This window comes from Thunnus albacares, chromosome 13 (genome assembly GCF_914725855.1).
Source record: "Thunnus albacares chromosome 13, fThuAlb1.1, whole genome shotgun sequence".
Classification (NCBI taxonomy): domain Eukaryota; kingdom Metazoa; phylum Chordata; class Actinopteri; order Scombriformes; family Scombridae; genus Thunnus; species Thunnus albacares.
In genome coordinates, this window is record NC_058118.1 from 11400020 (window position 1) to 11421362 (window position 21343).

At 40.0% G+C, this 21343-nt stretch overlaps 3 protein-coding genes across 10 annotated transcripts in view; 1 reads left to right on the forward strand and 2 right to left on the reverse strand.

Annotated features, from left to right (window-relative positions):
- Positions 1-479: 479 nt before the first annotated feature.
- On the forward strand, positions 480-7096 carry stk36 (serine/threonine kinase 36 (fused homolog, Drosophila)). The gene is made up of 20 exons (XM_044370206.1): positions 480-826; positions 908-1048; positions 1190-1267; positions 1369-1499; positions 1590-1839; positions 1998-2091; positions 2186-2373; positions 2462-2628; positions 2743-2848; positions 2943-3074; positions 3151-3327; positions 3434-3531; positions 3625-3688; positions 3776-3886; positions 3995-4069; positions 4169-4286; positions 4375-4501; positions 4597-4777; positions 5008-5949; positions 6324-7096. Exons 1-20 carry the CDS (start codon positions 725-727, stop codon positions 6417-6419), a joined length of 3378 nt encoding a protein of 1125 aa, XP_044226141.1. The 5' UTR covers positions 480-724; the 3' UTR covers positions 6420-7096.
- Positions 7097-7515: 419 nt separating this feature from the next.
- On the reverse strand, positions 7516-12633 carry atf5a (activating transcription factor 5a). Its single transcript, XM_044370208.1, has 4 exons — positions 12356-12633; positions 11180-11428; positions 9677-10868; positions 7516-9582 (listed from the first exon to the last, which is right to left on the reverse strand). Exons 2-4 carry the CDS (start codon positions 11319-11321, stop codon positions 9396-9398), a joined length of 1521 nt encoding a protein of 506 aa, XP_044226143.1. The 5' UTR covers positions 11322-11428; positions 12356-12633; the 3' UTR covers positions 7516-9395.
- Positions 12634-20411: 7778 nt separating this feature from the next.
- phldb1a (pleckstrin homology-like domain, family B, member 1a) overlaps positions 20412-21343 on the reverse strand; it is a 33614-nt gene continuing 32682 nt past the window's right edge. For all 8 annotated transcript variants that reach the window (XM_044369548.1, XM_044369549.1, XM_044369551.1 and 5 more), the window contains one exon: positions 20412-20733. In XM_044369548.1, the coding sequence (XP_044225483.1) occupies positions 20593-20733 (141 nt within the window). In that variant the 3' untranslated portion in view covers positions 20412-20592. The remainder of the gene's footprint in view (positions 20734-21343) is intronic.

Genomic DNA, 21343 nt, shown 5'->3' on the forward strand with positions numbered 1-21343 from the left:
ATAATGGGAAGAGAATGAAGTGACAATCATGTAGGGTGTAGCTGGTGGCTCAATCGGCATTTGATTTAAGCACAGAAAACAATGGGCAGATATTGTAGTGCGCATTTTGTGCAGAATGATTATTGGATCATCCAGGGAGTGGCACCCTTGTCTCTTCAGATGAGGTCGCTCTCCTCCAGCCACCCGCCTCCCTGCTTTGTTTTCAGTTTTCAGTTCGTTGCCACGAACGCAACGGCGGTTGCTATGCTAAGGACCCCTGCGTACGTGCTGTCCGCAGAGATGCCAGTTTGTCACTTTTGCATTAGCATTGTAAATAAACGATGAACATATTATTTACTGTTGAAGTACGCTATTAAAAGTCCAAGTATACAAATACTATATGTGTATGTGTGGCCAGTCAAACTTTACTACGTCTTTTGTTAATTTTGTGAAGCGGCAGTTAGACTTACTGTCGAGCAGTTTTGTTGTTACCATAACCAAAAAGTTAGAAAAAAAGAAAGTAGTGGCACAGTACATACAGTCTATGAGTGGCACACAACAGCAGTACAAGCTGTATCGCTCTAAATGAACATTAGCATCAACTGTTGGCTTTAAACCATAACTTGTGGGTTGTAGAAATTAAAATTCAAAAGTACACGTAATCTGTATTTGTTCAGGAGGGATGAAACAACCGTCTAACAGATAACTGACCGAATCTAACGGTTAGGAAAGTTGTAGCCTCCTGATGCCGCTCGTCGTCAACATGAATTCATATCACGTTTTGGAGCTGGTGGGAGAGGGCTCGTTTGGTCGAGTTCACAAGGGAAGGAGAAGATTTACTGGCCAAGTAAGTAAATAAGTAGCTTTTGTAGTAATATGGTTTGGTAGACTGGTTTGTTTGGCCTCATGCCGTGTTTGTGTCCATCAGGTGGTGGCTCTGAAGTTCATGCCAAAGGTGGGTCGCTCTGAGAAGGAGCTCCGAAGCCTCAAGAGGGAAATTGACATCATGAGAGGTCTCCAACATCCAAACATCGTCCAGCTTTTTGACAGCTTTGAGACTGAAACTGAGGTCAACATATTATAATCTTCTGTTTAAAACACCAAGAATACATCTTAGTTCACAAAATATTAATTTGCTATTTCTAACAGTTTATGATCTTTACATTTTGTGTGAATAGTCAGAGAGGAATCCCTTATATGTGTGTAACAGGTTGTGGTTGTGACTGAGTATGCAGAGGGTCAGTTGTTCCAGATCCTTGAGGATGATGGGAGTTTACCAGAAAGTCAGGTATTCATTTTCAGTTTTGTCACACATTCAGATTCCAAGTTGAATACTTGAGATCATGATTTCACATGACCATTATTTGCTGATTCTCTCCTTCTTCCTAGGTCCGTGAGATTGCCTGCCAGCTGGTCTCAGCTCTGTATTATTTGCACTCCCATCGCATTCTTCATCGCGACATGAAACCACAAAATATACTGTTGGGGAAAAGCGGGGTGGTGAAACTGTGTGACTTTGGGTAGGTAGCTGTTGATTCCTCAATGGAAAATCTGTTTGTAATAATCCTTACCCACATATACAAACAATATGTGATGCAATCTTGAATCAGGTTTGCCAGGGCCATGAGCGTCTCTACGCTGGTGCTGACTTCTATCAAGGGAACGCCACTCTACATGTCCCCTGAGCTGGTGGAGGAGAAGCCATACGACCACACTGCTGATCTCTGGTCTCTGGGCTGTATCCTGTATGAGCTCCACACGGGGGCGCCTCCGTTCTACACTAACTCCATCTTCCACCTGGTGCAGCTCATTGTGAGAGACTCAGTCAGATGGCCAGACACAATGAGCGACACCTGCACGGTACAGTACAGTACAGTACAGCTACAGTGTTACTGTATGTCTTGTTTCCAGTGGCCACACATACTGCAGTCGGCCAAAATATTGTGTTTTCAAACACTATTGTCACTTGGCAAGCTTATTACACAGTGTACACTCAAAGTCTTGTCATCCCACTTCAGAATTTCCTGAAAGGTTTGTTGACCAAAGACCCTCAGAAGCGGTTGTCATGGCCAGACCTCCTGCATCACCCTTTTGTTGCTGATGGTGTTCTAGGTGATGACATAGAAATGTGTTTTAATAGGAATTTTCAATATATGCATGACACTGGTCTGTATTTGAGATTACTGACATATGATGTCGTTTGCAGTGCTGTCAGACACAAATGTTTTCAGCCCTCTGACAGTCACACCCAGCCCAGACCTGGTGGCGCTGAAACTTAAGCAAGTGGCAGCGAAGACAGCGTCAACTTCAGGAGAGAGCAGATTATTGCGAAAGGTCAGGGAACAGAGGGACAACAGTAACGGAGGGAAACCAGTGAGCGGTGACGATGTGAAAGTGAGTCAAAAATGTATTTTTTTATCAACAGAATTAGTCACATGTAAATTCATGGAGGAGCTTTAAACTGACCCATGTGCATTTACAGAAAAAGAAGGATGGAGCGGGAAATGAAAGAGCTAACTGTGCACCGGCAGCGGCGTCCCATAGAGCCAAGCTTCCCTCAAGTGACGTGTCTGTTACCTCAGGTCACTCAGTCATGACAGCTGCCTATCAAAACCCCAATAATCAAGCCCACGTGAGATCAAAACACAGGTGTTTATGGAACTTAATGCTACAAAAGAGCAAGAGACAGCATTTAAATATACACTATACAGCAACAAAACAGACTGAGGTGTTTGTTCACAGTTATGGGTATTTCTGCTGCAGGGGTCAGATCAGCCGGGACTATGAACAGGAGTTCCCCTCCGTAGAAGTTGGACCACAGCTACTGCGAAGATGCACTGAGGACAGTCAGGCCACACTACATAGACAGGTCAGTTATATATTCTCCTCCAGAAACACATCTGCCTGGGTAATTAAGAAATTATCATAGAGGTGTCCCATCAGTTATTTTCTTGTTCTTTCAGGATGATGACAGTGAGGAGTTCTGGGAGAAACTGGCACAAGAATCAGATCCAAGCAGGCAGCAGAAAGATTTATTAAACTACAGTGCCATTATTCCTAAACTGAAATCCAAGATTCTTGCGTTTAAAGCTCAGGTAATTGGTTGCAATTTTCAACTGATCATGAAATGACTTGGAACAATTTTGCATTTAGTCTCTTTTGTTTGGTCAGCTCACAGGTGGTGTTGTCAAAGAAGCGTGGCAGATTCACCAACCGCTGAGGGTCTTACGCAACCTTATTCTGAACTCTGACCTGGAGAATTCGTACCACATCAGCCGTGAGATTGGACTACCCCATCTCCTCTTTGACATGGTCCATGATACTGTGGAAAACTCACATTTCATCAAGGTTATTGTTTGGAAATAGAACCATATTCAACAATGCATCAGTCAGGCATCTATACAACTGTATTCTTTACTTTTTTGGTATCTTTTCCTACTTTTTTGCTGCTCAGCAACCATGGATTGTGCCAGCACTAGGAGAAATTACCATTGTGCTGCTGACCTACTGGGAGAAGCACTGTGACTCGGTGGAAGAAGAACATAGACATAGGTTTGATTATTCTTTTTCTTCACTTCAGGTGATTTTTTTGAACATCACAGTTGTTTTAACTATTGTAGTTCAACAACTGTTCTCTCACTTTAGACTGGAAGAGTTCACCAAGCCCTTCATCACAATTCTCAGTCGAACAGACCTCAATCCTTTGGCAGTAAGTACACTTGAAGTTAGTATATAGTACATAGTTATATTTAGTTTTCCTTCCAGTTTTGTGACATAGTTGTTGTCTCTTCTTTAGCCTCTGGCTGCATCTGTTTTATCCGTGTTCACACAACACGAGGTTTATGTCGAAGTTGATGTGGACAATCTAACGTCCTTGCTGAAAAATCTACTCTTGGACTCATATGAGGTACTGAATCTTTGAGAAGTAATTTGTATATTTGGCAATAATTTTACATTTTTTTTAATATTTTATCCACTTTTGTCTGAGTTGCTATCCTCTCATCTGCCTTGTCAGCTTCAACTATCACTACCCTCTGGCTGGGGACTCTGTGATGGCCTCCTGTCTTTACTTCTACACACACTCTCTGAGGTCAGACACAAACAAAAATGTGAAAAATATTTGCTTGAATGGACTTCAGAGATATAACTGTACTTAACCTCTGTGCTTGCCCATATTTCCTTCAAACAGCATGAAAATGGCTCCAGATCTTCCTGTTTAGATCCAGTTATGTTTCTGGATCTATGGAAAAGAATTGGCACTTCACTTGCAAGGACAGCACCAGACACAGACTTCTGTTCAGCAAATGGTAAAACATACACAACCTATGAATCCCAACCTATTTAAACACACTTTTATGTGTTAAAAAGTTTGTTTTTTGTTTTTTTTCACATCAGGGCTGTATTCCTTTCTGTCTACTGTGCTCCTCGTCTTCACCAAGGATCCATACTCGTGTATTCCTCTGTTTTGTGCGAGCGAATCAAAATGTGTATACGCTCTTGGCTGGCTGCTGAGCGCTGACTGGTTTGTGAACACGATTACCTAATTATCCTGCTGTTTCATTTTTACCATCAATCTTAGAGCGGAACCGTTGCAATAACATCTTTTATACCCTGCAGCCTCTGTTTGTTTGCTGAAGGCAGTCCTGGGAGACTTGAGGTGGATTTGAGTCACAACAGCTTGTCCGTGTTGAGCTGCCACTTGCTGTGCTTTCCTTTTGCCCTGGACCTGCCTTCACACACCATGTCCAGGATTCTGCAGTTGTATGACAGCTGTGGTGTTGTTGCAGGCCTCCTGCAGGTTAGGGCCTTCCCATGCTCCAGTTTACACCCCGCTGACTGTTGTGGCAAACATAATTCTCTGATGCAACACAGGATAACTCTTGCAATACACTCTCATCAGGCACATATTACTGTACATCTTAATGTCTCTGTACTTTTGGGAGAGCATTGTGTTGCTTGTTGTCTGCTGTTTGATCTGTGACGAGGTGTCTGGATTATTTTGTTGTTGTTTTTTTTATTCTTTGACAGGTGATTCAAACTCTTCCACCTCCTCTACTAGAGCTGCCTCTCTCCTTGCTGAGCCGTTTGCTCCTGTGTGATCTCGAGCGCTCTGCTTCCCGCCTCAGATTAGCCGCTGTTGGCTTTTTCTCACCAGCCAGGGGCAGCCAGCTCGCTGCTTCCAGACATCAGACTGCACCAACCAGAACTGCCAGTTCTCTGCTCTCTGACTTGCTGCAGCTGGATGTGCTGTGGGACTCTGCCGTAGAGCTCCTAACTCTATTATCCCAAGTAGCCCGTTGTTCACCCCACCCCGCCTGCCTTCAGCTTCACCTGGAAGCCTCAGTGCTCCACCAGGCGCTTGCTCACTCTTATGACCAAATCAGAGCTGCCACATGCAGACTTTTGGGACATTTGGATCCGTTCAGGCCTCACACACTGACCACCCTGCAACCTCAGATTTTCAAAAGCATGATAGACTCTCTTCATGATTCATGCATGCCGGTCCGGCGGATGGCTTGCAGGGCAGTTGGGAACTGGTTGGGACATATTGCAGCGGGGGCAGGCTTGAAAATGAGTCAGTCCAATGGAAAGGGCAGTGACACTACAGGGTGGGGAAAAGAGAAGGGCAGAGATAAACTCAAGTGTTCACACCGTGAGGCAGGAGGAGATTTGGATACTATAATAGAACAAAGTGTGGATGATGAGGAAAGGAGAAGGTGGACAGAGGAAGCCGGGAGGACGGCGGCCATGCTGGCATCCCTGATCACTGACCCTGATGCCCTCACTCGTCGTCACTGTTGCGCAGCTCTGGGAAACCTGGTAAATGTTGATGGCGCTGTACCCATGCTGTTGGAGGAGGACGTGTCCAGCTTACTTCTGAGAGCTGCATGTACAGATTCCCATAATTCAGTGAGACAAGCTGCCATAGCAACCCTATGCCTGTACAGCCAGCAGGACGCAATACGTCAGGTAATGAAATGAACAGGTTACAGGAGGTCAGATGTTTCTGTTTGAAATGTTTTGGTTACTAGGACCTTTTTGTAATTGTTAATGTTTTCATCATAAAAAATATTTATTAAGTATATATCAAATATATTTAGTTTCTTTATGGAATAAAACAATTAACGCTGTTTCCTTTTAATGCCTTTAGTAGTGTTGCCTTGAGCTCATGCATTTTTTTCATAGATCACTGCAAAATCTTTCATGGGTTTGTAAAATATTTTGCCTGATTTTAAGACAATTTTCTCTCCGTCAGTCATACCTCCATGCATGATTGTGATGCTACTTTCAACATATTCAAAAGTATTTTCAAGTTTTTCACTTTCTTTTGCATTTATTTGAAGGTCCTGATATCCCTTGATGCCAATAAGAAACTTCTTCAGGCTTCACAACACGCACCTCCCCAATGTGACTATCATCAGCTCATTGGACAGCTGTGAGTCCAGACAGTTCACTGAAAATGAAAGCAGTTAAAAATGTCATGTGTAAATAATTCTTCTCCTCCTTCCTTTACTACCTCCTTCAAAATGGGAGAGAACTACTGACAACAATCATTTCCCCTGTTTTTTTTTTTTTAGTGTAGGCTGCAGATCAAAATGGTGCAGATAAAAAGTGACTTTTCTCAATGAATATCTGTGTTGGCTCTGCTGAAAGTATTCCTTAACAGTTTGCTCTTAATGTTATCTGATGCTTCATCTCATTTCACCAGTTGTTCTAATTTCATTAGAAAACATGTGACTGTAATCGAAATTCCACTAAACAACAACATATTTTCTTTGTAATTTGTGGAGCGATTGTTTATCATTTCACCATAATGTAGACTTACAGATTTTACTTTTCCTACTGCCCATTAATGATCATACATTGTCTTTATAAGAGCATCAAATAGATGGTGGATTAACTTCTGCATCAGTTGTTTCTCTAAAGTCTATGTCATAGCAGCGCAGGTTAGTCTTTGGCTGAATTTGGGTTGTATTTAGTTGCAGCGCAGATGTCGTTGATGTTTTTTTGGGAAGGGGGATTTTCTTTATCCGAAACGAGGATTTTAAAGCTCTGTGAGATAATGTTGCGCTTTGTGATTTTGCTTTATAAATAAAATGACTTGTAAAAAATAAAATGTCTTGACTTCAACTCCGCTGCACCGCGCTGAAAACTGCAAACACAAACATTTTTTTCGGATGTTTGGACGTTTCATTAATTGTTCGGTCTTTTTCGATATTGTTTCATTTTGCAGCATAACGTCGACTAAATACGAAGAGCTCAGTAAAAACTCTAATAATTGATTTGATTTCCTCTCAGTAGAGTTAAAGTGTCGGGCCCGACGCGCTTGTCGGGTCCATCAGGCCCTGCAGGTTTGAACTTTGTTTGCTCAAAAAATAATCCATTTGTTTCATTACATCCAAAAGGTCAAAACCTGTTTTTAAGACGAATTATACAATTTATTGTAATTTTTGCATCAGTCAGTGAATGCAAAAATAATTTCCAGTTAATTGACTCGGAGAGAAAAACTCCAAACAAAGACAAAACACAACGGACTGAGTTGATGACACACTTTATTTCTGAAATGAAACATGTCGACGACACACAAAGGTAACATGATTAAATGAAAGTGAAATTACAAAGTGTTATAATGTGAGTTCAGATTATTTGAAATTATGCTGCCATTAAACATTTTTGGTTTTAACAACCGGAGTTGATAGTACACCGCAGGAGGGGGAGGGGCAAACAGAAACTTAAATAGAAATAAATTCAGCGCTTATATTCAAGATTGTCTTCAAATAAATATGCATAGAAAAAAAATGATCCTCGGCATTTTAACAGTGACCTTAATATTTGCTTTGCAACAAATGAATTGGAAAAGATTTCCTCTTGCACCGAAGCTAACAGCAAAAGCCTAAACAAATAATCTAATGAGATTTTTTCAGTTAATTTTCTACAAAGAAAAGGCTATCACACTCCACTCCCTGAACATACAAAAGTTTTTACAAATTAGTGCAGATCAGCCAGAGGCCTAGAAAACTTATTGCCTTAACAAGCAGTTAGAGAAAGACTTGTATCTGAAATCCTAATTTTTCTATTGCAGAGAGAGAGAGAACATTTATGTAAAGACATGCAGAGGGAAGCTGCTAAACTCTACTGGTTACAATATTTGTTCATAAGAAAAAACTTTTTTATTTTTACAAAAGGAAAACCTGTATGTCATTGAAATCTTACCATGTAAATTGAAGAACAGAGGAGCTTTAGGTTTGTAGTCTCCTGCTATGAATCATCTACTGACATTTGTAGGACTGTTTCATATCCTGAGCTGCAAAATAGATTTTATAATTTTTGCAATATGCAAGTGACAAATATTGCCCAAAACACAATAAAGTGTTTCCACATTCAATTTGAGATAAATCAGTTCTATTTCGGTGACAGAATCTGTATTTTTGGACATTATTTGCAATCACCGCTGGAGAAAAAACAGGTGATTTGTTACTTAAAAAGTAATGCAAGTTATCAGGAAAATAAAACAAATACAGTAGACAATGTAATGTTACTAAAGCCGGGTAAAAATTTAGATGATTGTCCTTTATAAAAAAAAAAAAAGAAAAAGGGGGAAAAGGGAACTACATACCAAAAACATACAAATCCCACTAAGTAATAAATATTTAGGGTTGCATTAAACCTGAAGTCAATGAAATGCTTTGTCAAAAAGCACCAACAATATTAAAATCATAAAAAATGGTACATTTTTGATAACAAAAAGTCTTTTTTCTCTCTATCTCTATCAGCGGTTCTTTCCACAATTGTAAAAGTCAACAACAATTTTAATCTTTTAAAATATTCATAGCAATTGAAATATCATGTGCCGTTCAAGGGAGGTTAGAAATTTTTCTAGAAAAGTATTTGGATTGAAAGATGTGTTCAAAATGAAATGATGCTGTTTCACCCGTTGACACAACATACAGTACTTGACTACTTCATCCATTAAAAAGTGTGACACAGTAACTGCAAATAAAAATTTCAAATTAAAAAAACCAAAAACATTTAGTTCTATTGCTGACATCAATTCCAATGTAAGGCTATTCAAAATATTAAACCTGCATAATGAATAACATTACTTCTTCAGAAATAACCCTATTTCAATTAGTAGATTCACGCAGTGTGAGATCTATTAAAAATGATTGTCATTTAAAGCATTACAATGCCACAGTGCAGGCTCAAGTGATTAGAGTGCGAAAGCAATGGAAGCATTGAATAGAGTGTTGATTTAAAATGTAAAAAATAATTCACATTAGCAAAGCATGCATTTACCCCGCCCGCCATGAAAAAAAAAAAATTGAAACATTCAATTCTGGACAATCATAAAGACACAAAAAGCTCCACAATTTCCCTGTTATTCCCTCTTTAAATGTACTTGCAGGAGTTTGGTGTTACGCGGTCGTGTCCTGCTTGAGCCTTTGGCTACGGGCCTTGTAAACTTCAATCAGCAGGTCTTTGACATACTGGATTTCACGTTCTACGGACTCTGCCTTGTCCCGGAGCTCCCGGTTCCTCCCTTCAAGGCAATGCAACTGTTCCTCCAAAGAATCTAGCTCTGCCCTTTTTCGCTGGCGATACCTGCGTTAAGAAAAAGAACGATTAAAACGAAGATCTTTACCTGTGAAATCGTGCCCGAAGTTATATATTTTGTCAAGCGGAAACTAAAACTTACCTGTGAGCGGCAGTTTTGTTCTGATCTCTCTTCTTCTGTTTGCGCTCCCCGCCTTCTGCTGGAATGATGTCCTCTTCGTATTTGACAGCACAGTGGTCCTCCTTCAACCTACACGCTTGTCTGTGCCCTGAAGACTCCAAGTTCAGACTCTCCCTAGCCATTAAAAGACACTCTGGGCCCTGATCCTCGAGGAAGTTACAGTGTAAATCATGTTGCCCTATCTGTAGACTCTCTGCTTTGACGTGTTCATTGATGTTGCCTAAGAAGCTATGATAGGCCTCAGACTGTGGTGTTGCTGGAAGATAACAACCTTCGCTGCTCTGGGTCTTCCATGAAACAGTAGCTTTTGTCACCTCCACACTAGTTTTGATACTGTTCAACACCTCGCTGCTACCAGTGCCTCCGCTGACCTCTCTCATGCTATACATCAACAGATCCTCTTTCTTATGAGGGGCATCAAGTGATCCACCAAAACCAAACCCACCACCAACACCCTTTGCACCACCTATGACATCTTGACCGAAACAGCAATTTTTGTCGTCTTTTGGTAGAACGGCACATCTTCTGACTTCGACTGCGCTGCCCAGACAGTAGCTTTTCCCTACCAGCTGCTCTTCTTCTACGCAGCCGTAGTTGTTGCCTGCGAGGGTCACGGCTGAGTTACCTGAGTTATTTCCTTTGGAACCCAACAAACTGCTATCGTAGCCTTCACTGACCCTCACACCATCAGGAACTCTTTTCCTACCACACCCACTGGGGCGACTGCAGCTGTACGGGGCGTGTCTTGGAATTTTGGATCGCCCAATGGGCCCACCACAGATGCTCAGCAGGTCCAGTTCTCCGGTTGCCAGGGTAACAAGAAGTGGGCTGGATTCCGATTGGTTGGATGTAGAGTATGATGCGTATGGCAGCTGACTGAACGGCTGAGGACCCGCTGGCAGTGGACCCCTGTCGCATTTTCCCAGCCTTGGCCCTTTCTCTGGCAGTGGTTCAGACAGGAAGTAGTCCTCTAGTTGGGCAAGTTCCTCTTGCAGCAGAGAGGTCATGACCTCCAAGTCAGAGGGCACCTGGATATCATTCTGAAGGGGTGAAGGGGGAAGGGAGGCATTGGTGGAGGAGGGAGGGGAAGGAGGGTTCGGGAGGTACGAGGAGAAATCCACTTCTTCCGTCATCCAGTCAGTGAGACCATCACCTATTAAGGAGGGGAAAATATTGCAGTCGTTACAAACTAACAGATGAAGGAAAAAGTTACAGCTAAGTAATAACGTTCATGCAAATATTAAATAAATATCAGTCATCCAACATTGCATGTAGCAGTTTCCTAAAGGCATAACCTGATCGACAATAGTAAATGCAAAGCAATATTTTTTTTAGAATAAAGTTCGAGCATATATTAGGCATAGCTACTTTATTACTTACTGTTCAAGAAGGACGAATGTGCTGCAGTGCCGAGCCCACCTGAAATGGGGAAAAATATAAAAAAGCGTACTCGCTGCAACTCACCAATTAAGTGCTGACTCTCCTCTGACACCTCCCCCCTGCACCCCTGTGATTGGCTGTGGTTAGCCTGTGGGTGAGAGAGAGCGAGGGGGTCTGCCGGGCAGACACGAAGAGTCTTCCAAACAGGAGCTGATGTTGCCATCATTTTGTCTGCTGGTGCTTTGATTCAGTCCAAGTCCAAGCATATGCTGAGAGCAAGCAGGGTCTGACAGATGGGCCACAGAGAGCAGGGCTGGGTGAGCATAATGAAACCTAGAAGGTGAAACAGAAGCGGGGATCAGAAATGTGTCCAGCTAAAATGATCCAACTTGTTCTGTCGGCTGATGGCTGATTGATGATGATGATTGCTGTCCTCAGCAAGTTTTTCAACATGACTCAGTCTGTTTTGACAGAGAGGTGACAATGAAGAAATCACCAGCAAGTCCTCTTGTACGAATCATGGGTTTCAGTAAAATTCACAATTAACTCTCACGAACAAGTACATTTATAGCAAATGTCAATTACTGAAAAAAGCAGAGTAGAAAATAAACTATTCCAAAACCCAAAACCCTCAGAATTGACACGGTCAGTGATACAATAGTAAGACCTGAGTCCTCTGGGCTTGGAACTGTCTCAAAGCAAAATGCACTTGACATCCTCAAAACACATGGGACCTATGACGCTGTCAGGGGCCCAGCTGTTGACAAAAAGCACCAGCTTAACTACAGCATCTCTCTATCTGAGAGAGAAAGATCATTCAATTGGATTAAGGCAGATTAGCTACTTCCAATCTCATGTTCTTTTAGATGAATTACCTTTGATCACTTAAGCAGTTTAAATGACATAATGTGAAATCTAAATGAAAACCTGACGAGACTCTACGACTGAAAGTGGCTGAAATGTGATACCACTTTACAGTACATAGAGGTTGTACTGTAATTTACATTACATATAACTTATCTTAGTAACACAGCTGTCTTATAAACCCTGGGAGGAACGTTACTAAAGAAGCATGATAGGCAAAATAGACTATTTGAAGATATTAAAATAGAAGAAATTGTATATAGCAGAACAACCAGTCAAAGAACAGACCTCTCTGCAACTGTATGTGCAACACAAGGAGATAAACTGCGACAATAACAACATAGTAACAAACTTGCCACAGCTGTATGAATGGCGAGTAGAGAGAGTGTGACTTACTCCATTCTTGCAGAAAAACTGTAGAGCTTTTGGGGGTGCGTTGCAAAAGCAAAGCACGACTTCTTTTCGGGTCCAACTTGTTCACGAATTTAAAGAGCCATTTTTTTTTTTTTTTTTTAGCTCGGGATATCCAGAACAGCGCAAAAAAAAGGACGAGCTGTTGCTTTGTTGTGGTCGACCTGTAAACTGAGGAGCAGCTTAATTGTGAGAAAGCATCAGTTTCTTTCACACCTAGCAACCAACTGCGTCACCGGCACAACCCGTGCTGTGTGTGGATCCCTCCGCCCCCTCCCTCCGCGCCTCACCGTACTGAGTGTAGATCCCTCCGCCCCCGCCCTCCGCGCCTCGCCGAAGGACATCCCACAAACTCACCGCTGTGCGCCTTTGTGAAAACAGCGCCTTTACTCGTTACTTGTTGCTTGTTTCAAACGCGAAACAGCAGGAAACTTAAACAACCCATTAGAGAGGCAGAAGATTTAGCATAATTTACAAAATGAGGATATAATTTAAATATATTAATATGACATTGGATAGTAGTTAACTTTCAATGGAAAGGATGGAAATATCTGTAAAAAAAATCAAGGAAATAGCCATAGTTTTAGAGGACAAAGACTAAATTCAGCGTCAATAATTAACTGTGAAATCTTCCCTCTGAAGTGTAAGAGAAATAATAAGTGGTTCCGGCTTTGTTTTAGTGTTTAAATCGTAATCCAAAAAGTAATTCAATTACTTGTAACGCGTTACGCCCTGTCATTGTTTTCCCCATCGAAGGTTGTTGCTATAGAGACGGGGCAGTACCGACGGGGCGTCGCCATCTCATTGAAATGAAAGTCATCAACCTGCTGATGGGCTTGGTTTACGTGGACGCGGCTGTCAAATACAGACCCGCACTACAGCTCAGAGACTGTACGTTATTATGTGGCATGGTATTGTTTTGGAGTGGGACTATTTGATTTACAACATACTTTGTTGTTCAGTAGAAGTCTTGTGTGCTGTTGCATCTCTGTTGCATCAGTGGTCCAGGCTCACAGCGATTGGCTGCGCGTGCTCCGACTGACGCGCCGTCATTGGTTGGAATAGGTAACATGTGAAATTTGATTGGTCGACGGTAGGCAAGGCAAAGCATCACTTTGTTGTTGTCTTTTTTTTCTTTTTTTCTTCTGCAGTGCAGAGTGTGCACATGTTTCACGTAAACAAACCGGGTGTGGAGAACAGTGCTGCAGTTTTTAAAGCTGAGAAAAGCTTTGACATTTTGTGATGCAGTCTTGACATTTATATTGTCAAAACAGAACAGCTTGTGGCAAGCCTTTTGTAAAAATTTCTGTCTATATAGTTGAGCAAACTGATATGTCATTTATTATCATTGGCCTCAGACTACTAAAATAGGACTCTACTGTATGTTATCAGAGACATACAGTCTCTTTGTATTATTTTACAATTACTCTTGCTCATGATTTCATTTTTATTTGATTGACTTATTTAATCAATAGCTGTCAGCTCATATTGGTATCAACTTTACTGTTTGTTGTGTATTGAAATGACATTGAGTCAGCGAGTAATGGAAGATAAATGAATCACCTCATGTTGTTAACTGTCATCCTAATATACTTTGAGAATCCTTATTTTTATGGTTAACTTAGTGAGACGCAGCTGGCAGAACCAAATTAATTTACCGGTAATGATTGTCAATAACAATTATGTGAGGAATAAAGCTTTGTTTTTCCCCTTTCAGCAAATCCCGAAGCTGAGTGAATGTGCTGTTCTCCTGTTGCTATAGCAATAGCGGACACTGCCCCCTATTTTAGACTTGTTTTCTGGTTGCTGTTGCCATGGGATTTGCATCTCTCTCTCTTTCTCTCTCTCTCTTTCCCTCCATACCTACTGTTTTCCTCCCACCTCACCTCTGTTTCTGCGCCCCTCTCCATCCAACTCTTCCCCCATCTCATTTGCTGAGTTGCATCTCTGTGACATTATCATTTTTCCAAAACCAATAGGCTTACTTCCTTTTCTGCTGAATTTCCATATTGACGGGACACTCTCATCCATCCTCTAATAGATTTGTCCGCCGAGTAGCGTGTCTGTGTATTGAGTGGAAGGCGGGAAACATCCAACTTGAATTGATTGCACATAATCACATTATTCACAATGGCTAAGTGAAACATATCATTTGAATGAAGTTAAAGATTCCTTCCAGTCATGTTGTAAGGCATAAAAATACTGTGCTGTGAAGAATAATTTGTGTCTGATAAGGTTCTTCCACACAAAAAAGTTGATTTAACTAGTTAAAAATTCTGCTACTGCTTCTCCTTCACTGAAAAATTGAGAATCAATGACCAGTACTGGACACAACATGTCACATATTTCACTGAAAAGTGCATTGTGATGTCACAAAATCATCATAAACTAAGATTTCAAGTGAGCAGAGGGAAACTTTTGCTTTTCTCCTTTCAGCAAAGTCAGACACACTGTATCTACAGATTATATTGAATTTGAGTAAAATGTTCTGATTTACATAAATCCGTTTTAATCTGAGTCATTGAAAGGGACAGCCTTCTCACAGAAGAGCTGTTCAGCAAAATGCCCACCAAAGCTTCTATATAAGTGGAGTGAGATTTGTAGAAAGGCAGCCTGATGCAATCTAGATAAATGTGGTCGTAATGGAGACCAGATTGAGATAGTGGTAGCTGGTAAAGTTGGAGGGTCTCCCAGGAAATCGCTGACTGCTCTCTCTGTCTGTATTAATTGGTCCACTGAGGGCTTTCTGTTTGCGCATCATAAGAGAAATCCAAGGTGCTGTTCATGACAGCGCCGCTACATTTCCCTGTTGTCTCCGCTATTAACTACAATTTCCTGTCATTCATCAATAAGATATATAAAATGTGTTAGTCACACAGCAAAATACCATTAATTCTCCATTTTTTTATTTTAGATAAACAAATGGGGACATTGTCTCAGGGCATGATGTGGATAATCTAAATTTTCCAGGTTGTTAAAACAACACAACCAAACTTAACAATCGGTGAATTAAAGGAAGCCTGTTGGGCGACATGAACAACTTTGGATCCAAACTGGACTTGGATGTATTTGAGATATTTGTAATTGTTGTCTGTAGCGACATTAAGCTGCCCATTGATACCCAAATTCATTGTCTGAATATTGTGTATGAGCGGAGAAGTCAGAAAAGTCGATGCTGCATGCCAAGTGCACGTATGGCACGTTAGTGAGGGTTACACCATCATTTCATCATCATCTCTCTCAGAATTTATTGTCCTTAACTTTTGCCCCTCTTTGAACATACGATGAAAACATGGAATTCATGGTTACAACTTGTGAATGGAAGCATCTCAGAGGGGATTTGTGGTTGTTTTTGTGTGTGCGCGTGTGTGTGTGTGTAGCCTACAAATCACTCCCATTTGTTTCTGTGTTTGGCATAAAAACAGTTGATCAAGTCTCAAAAAAAAAAAGTGACAGGCATAATATAGTTTTCAATCATGAATGTTTAAACTAGGCTTCATTTGCATTCAGCCGTGACAGATGTGAACCAGCCAGTCACATGTTTATGTTTATTTACTGCTCCTCAAGGACTTCATGGTAAATTTGAGGTGTTTGATGTAAAGGACTACAGTGTCTGTTTAGTCTTCCTCTGGGATGTCACAGCTTTTAGAAGATCACTAACTCCTAAAGGCATCTTAAATGAAGCCATGCATGGCACACAGAGCTCAGCCTGTGCTGACCTTGCATGATAAAAATTAAAGCCCATAATGTAAAAGTTTACTTCACTATCAGCAAACAAGTTAATAGATTGACACTTGTTCTAGATGGAAAATTGTTTAGCAAGAATGAAAAGCCTTGTATAAGAAGTCGTGGGGGAGAAAGTTATAGAATTTACAGAAATTACAAATGAAGTGAAGAAAAACAGAACAACAATAATAGCAAAATAACCTATATTTACTGTAATATAATAGTCAAGGGTCACAGATTTTTACTTAGACTTATTGTTCGTGCCTCACTTGTGTTCCTCAAAATTTTAGCTCTTTAAGCAAACATGACAAACAGGTCCCAAATGACTTCTCAATGTCATTCACAGCACTCAAGCTGTGTCATGCTGCTCTGCAGAGCTACTTAAACCCCAGAGGCTCAACGTCTGTCACCTTTGAGCTTTACACAGCCAATATTTATTCAGGCCATATGCTTCATTGGCACTGGCGATTTATAACTTAATACACTTATCAAAACTGAAAAAATAGTTGCAGGGTTTTTTTTTTTTTTTTTTTTTTTTTTTTTTTACAAATATGTCTTAAAATACTCACATATTCATATGTATAGTATACTGAAATAATGATTGGTTGCTGTAATTGGTCCTCATGTTTATACTGGCCGCAAAGTGATCCTTTTTTATATTTTTCAATTTCAATATAAGAGATGAGGCACAAAATCCACAGTCCTCTTGACTTACTGTCCCTCTGCAATGGCTCAGCAAGCAAACACCGTCTGAGGGAATTTAAAACTAAAAACATACATTAGTAACTTTGGAAGAAACCAACTTGATCTGACAAACTCAGACTGCTGAAACCTCATATTAGTTTTAACTTAACTAACAAAGAATCAGGATTGTGGGCTTTGTCCCACATCACTTATATCACTTGAAATGGCTCCAGGATGTGAGTGGATTAAGACAGATTTTTTAAAAACACAAAGTTATCTTTTAACTTAACTGTCACATAGCTTTATTCTGTATTGACACTGGACTTTAAATTCTAAATGTTAATTCATCTGTGTAAGTACAGCAATTAAAACTGCTGGCTTAACTGTATGATACCATTACATTTGTATTCATCATCATTTATCATTTCCATCAAGTGAAGCAAGCGCTGACTTAATGTAGACTTGTGGGTAATCTGCACAAATGACATATGCAGTCTTTGTAGTGTCTGTGATGTAACAGTGATTGTACAGTTGATTTTATTTATTATATTTTAGTTGTGTAACTTATTCTTTTATTGAGATTATTAATTCAACTATAAATCACATTTCTACATCAGTGAATTTAGAAACAAACATATACACTGATTGTAAAGGTGAAGGTCATGGTTCCCCAAAACAATAACGTAACAGACCAAAACATTTTAAATAGAGCTTACATAGAGATGAAGCAATAACGTCATTATTTTCTGATACATCCACTTTCATTTTTACACCATGTAACTGTTTTTACTATTTGACAAATAAAACAGGGACTGAATACTGTACATACAGTTTGATATTCGACACTTCATAAAGTTTTCACACTGTGTTGATACTGGAAAGTACTTCACTTTCATGTCTGGCAGTCAGTGAAATAAAATAAAAACACTACCCCACACTGGGGTGCAGCTGTAGTGTTCATATGGATGTTTTCGTTGGCCTCATTAGGTCAACGCTGGCGCTTTTAGTTATTTTCCCCTCTGGATATTTTTCAGATATCATTGTTGTGCTTGCCATGAAATCCGAAAACATGTTTCTTTTTATTGTAATTTAATGATTTGTGTATCGTGTACGCCATGTTGAATTAATGACTGTCATTTTGCATTCCCTTCAAAGAGAGTGAAGATGATTTGTTCAAAGCTGTAAACAGTGAGCATGGAACTTTCACTGGTGTATCAGATGCATTTAGTGAAAGATGCTTTCATCTTGTATGTCTCTGTCTGCTACGAGTGTGTGTGTGTGTGTGTGTGTGTGTGTGTGTGTGTGTGTGTGTGTGTGTGTGTGTGTGTGTGTGTGTGTGTGGGTGTGTGTGTGTGTGTGTGCAGGCATGTTGGGCAGGAGATATTTCTCTTTAATCTCCTAAATTACTCTGAACTCACATGTGGATATGAGAACTTATAAATTACAAATGTCTGTGCTGAAATCTTGTGAAGGACGTGGGAGTGGAAGTTCTTTTGACAGGTGATGGTATAAACTTGCCCTCTGAGCCGAGTGATATCTCCATTTCATCAGAATCTTTGAGGCTGTTTTCAGACGAGGTTAATATCTCCCATTAATATTGACAAAATTGTGTGAAACCTTTACTAATCCACAGCCTGACTGTCTTATTTGTGCTCTAAAGGCCTGGAGGAAAGGTCAATCTGTGTGCGTGTGTGTGAAAGTGAGGGGAGATCACTCTTGGCTAATTAATATTTCACCAATAATAAGGCTGGGTGTCACTCATGCTCATCACCACCGTAATGAGCTCACACTGTTTATTATTCAGCCGGGCGCACCAGAGACTCAAAGAACGGCTCGACGTGTGAAAAGCTCCTCCTAAGGTCAGAGAGGCACAAATGGTGTGAACGTTGTCAGTGTATCCAGCGTCTCTAATGTCTGAGTTAGTAGGAACCTTTACCTGCACTGTGCTGGAGGAGGATTGGATGTTCATTTTAATAAATATCACTAAACATAACATGTTTTTCTCTACAAACCGGAGAATTAAAAATTAACATTTCAAGTGCTGAATCTAATTTGTACCTGTCAGGGGCAAGGTGTGTTTCTGTGATTACCTACGCGTCTGTTAAATATTCCAGTGATCCCCGCAATAAATTAATCACACACACACACACACACACACACACACACACACACACACACACCAGTCATACATTATTTATCCATGTGCACATGTACCTCTCTTTCACTTATTTGAACTAATACGGGCACGAGAAGAGACGCACTGTGTGAATATTTTCATATAGAAACTCACACAAGAACTTGTTTTTGCTTGACCGGAAAAAAGCGGGAAAGTTTTAGCGAGGCGTCTTTTCCATAAGATTTTTTTTTTTTTTTTTTTTTAAGTATGATTTCAAATTTCTCTATGTTGAATCATACATGTTAAGTTGCATGTAATTTCATTTCATGTTTTTTAGCCTGGTTTTATTTTTATGTGACCTACCTAGTGCGCAGCGAGCCGTATAATTAAACACACTGTGCCAGAAATACACTCAGCATGTGGGGTCAATACTTCCGCAACAGCTTCTGTAGATAATCGGAGCTAACGAGACAATTAACTAATTAAACCACCTGACTGTTCTTATGTAAATACAGAAAGTTGCAGTTTCTTAAAGGGGAACACCTATTGTGTGCTCTCATGTAAATGTGAATGGGAGCAGCTCATTAGGGTGTGTGAGATTGTTTTAAAGAAAGCTGGTAATTAATTAACTTGTTTGTGAGGATACTGAAAGACTAATTAAGGAAGCAAGAACACGTTGGTAACTGTGTGTATTCAGTTTAGCCCATTTGTCAGCAACAAACTGCCAGTTTATCAGACAAAACAAACCAACCGTTGCATCATATGTTGCATCATATATTTTCATTTATTAGATGTACATGGTAGTTTTACAATAATGTTATAGGACTTTAATATAATCTCATTTATGAATTTTGTTAAAATACTAATAAAAGGTTTTTCTTTGACATATTTGTGTAAAATACACATTAATGTTGCGTTATTTGAATGAAAAGCCCTTCGGAACAATATATAGAGTGATATCAACATTTGTATTGTAACAGTCTGACAAAACATTACATAAAGTATTTGGCACCAAGTAATGTTTCGATTGAATAAGTAACATAATTATATCTCTTTTTAAAATATTTTAGAATATTTGCTCATAAAATATGTTTATTTAATAGTGTTTTGAAAGATTAAGAGATTAATTTTTCATCTGACAAAAGTTAAGGGAAAAAGTACAAATGTATCAAAAAGGGGAAGGAAAAAAAAGGCATCAGTCAGAATAATAACACTGCACACATAGATCAGCTTCAGAGGTGTAAACAGTTTGAGCTTATATGAAGTAAGAAATCTTCAAAGTATTCCTCCTGAAGCCTCAAGAATTATTTTGTAATTATTAACAATGTGTTTTGGTGACAGAATGTAATTGATCTAGTTGAGAATTCCCTCCATAGATCCACTGGCAGGTTGCTCAAACTATTTTCCTTCTCATTCTGGCTAAGAGATAAATACAACTCATAAATTCTTTGAAAAGCACCTGTCGTTACTAAGCCTTCATTTGCGTGAAGGCATCAGGCTTTTTTTTTGTGAGAACCGTAGATTATTCATCTCCTCAGATGTCCATCTGTCACACACCATCAAACTGTGTGTCACCGATTTCAGCTCCGGCTCCGCTTCAACGGACAAGCAGCAGAGAGCAGCTCAGGTTGGCTTCCAGGTGTCTGGGTGCTCGCCCGGTCCCTGTCATCCTCCAAATCTGTCACCCAGTGGTCCCTCAGCTCATGAACTGCGTGTAGCCCTCGGCACCCGTTACTATGACATCCATCCAGATCCTCATGGCCTCCGGGGACGGGGCCACCATGTAGTAAAGGCGGTCGTGAGTTTTCACACAGAAGGTCAAAGATGGATTGGGGCTCTGGAGGATCACAGGGAGAGAGGGGGAGACTTTTTTTTAGACCAGAGAAAGCAAACTGCACCTGTTGTATCTTTTTCCTCAGAGACTCTTGTCTGAACAATAGAATATATGAAATAGTTCAAACATAATTGAGACAGATAGTCTGTTTAAAATAGACCTTTTTTAGAGCCTGTAACATTGTGCATCTTTGCAAGTTCAGGTAACTGATTAATTAAATTTAAAAAGTAGCAAAAACAACTTAATCCAGGTTAATTTAGATCCTTTACGTGCCTCTAAAAATAGCTATTCATTATAATTTTTATGTAGCAAAGACATTTTAATTATGTTCATGTACTCACAGATGCTCACCCCTGACATTTGTTACTGTTATAATAAATTGTGAGTGACTGTAGAAATGTAGTTTTATTCTAAAATTAGTATATCTACAATTAAGACCTATCAAACAAAATTATACATGCTAGTAAAATAAAAGTTTGTTATACGTGATTGTTGGAGTTAGAGATAGTTCAAACCTTCACTTAGAAAATAATGATTTTGAGTACAGAGTCATCTGTGATTTTGAAATACTGAGCTCACTTTTTTCCATTATGAATAAATAGCAGTTTTGAAT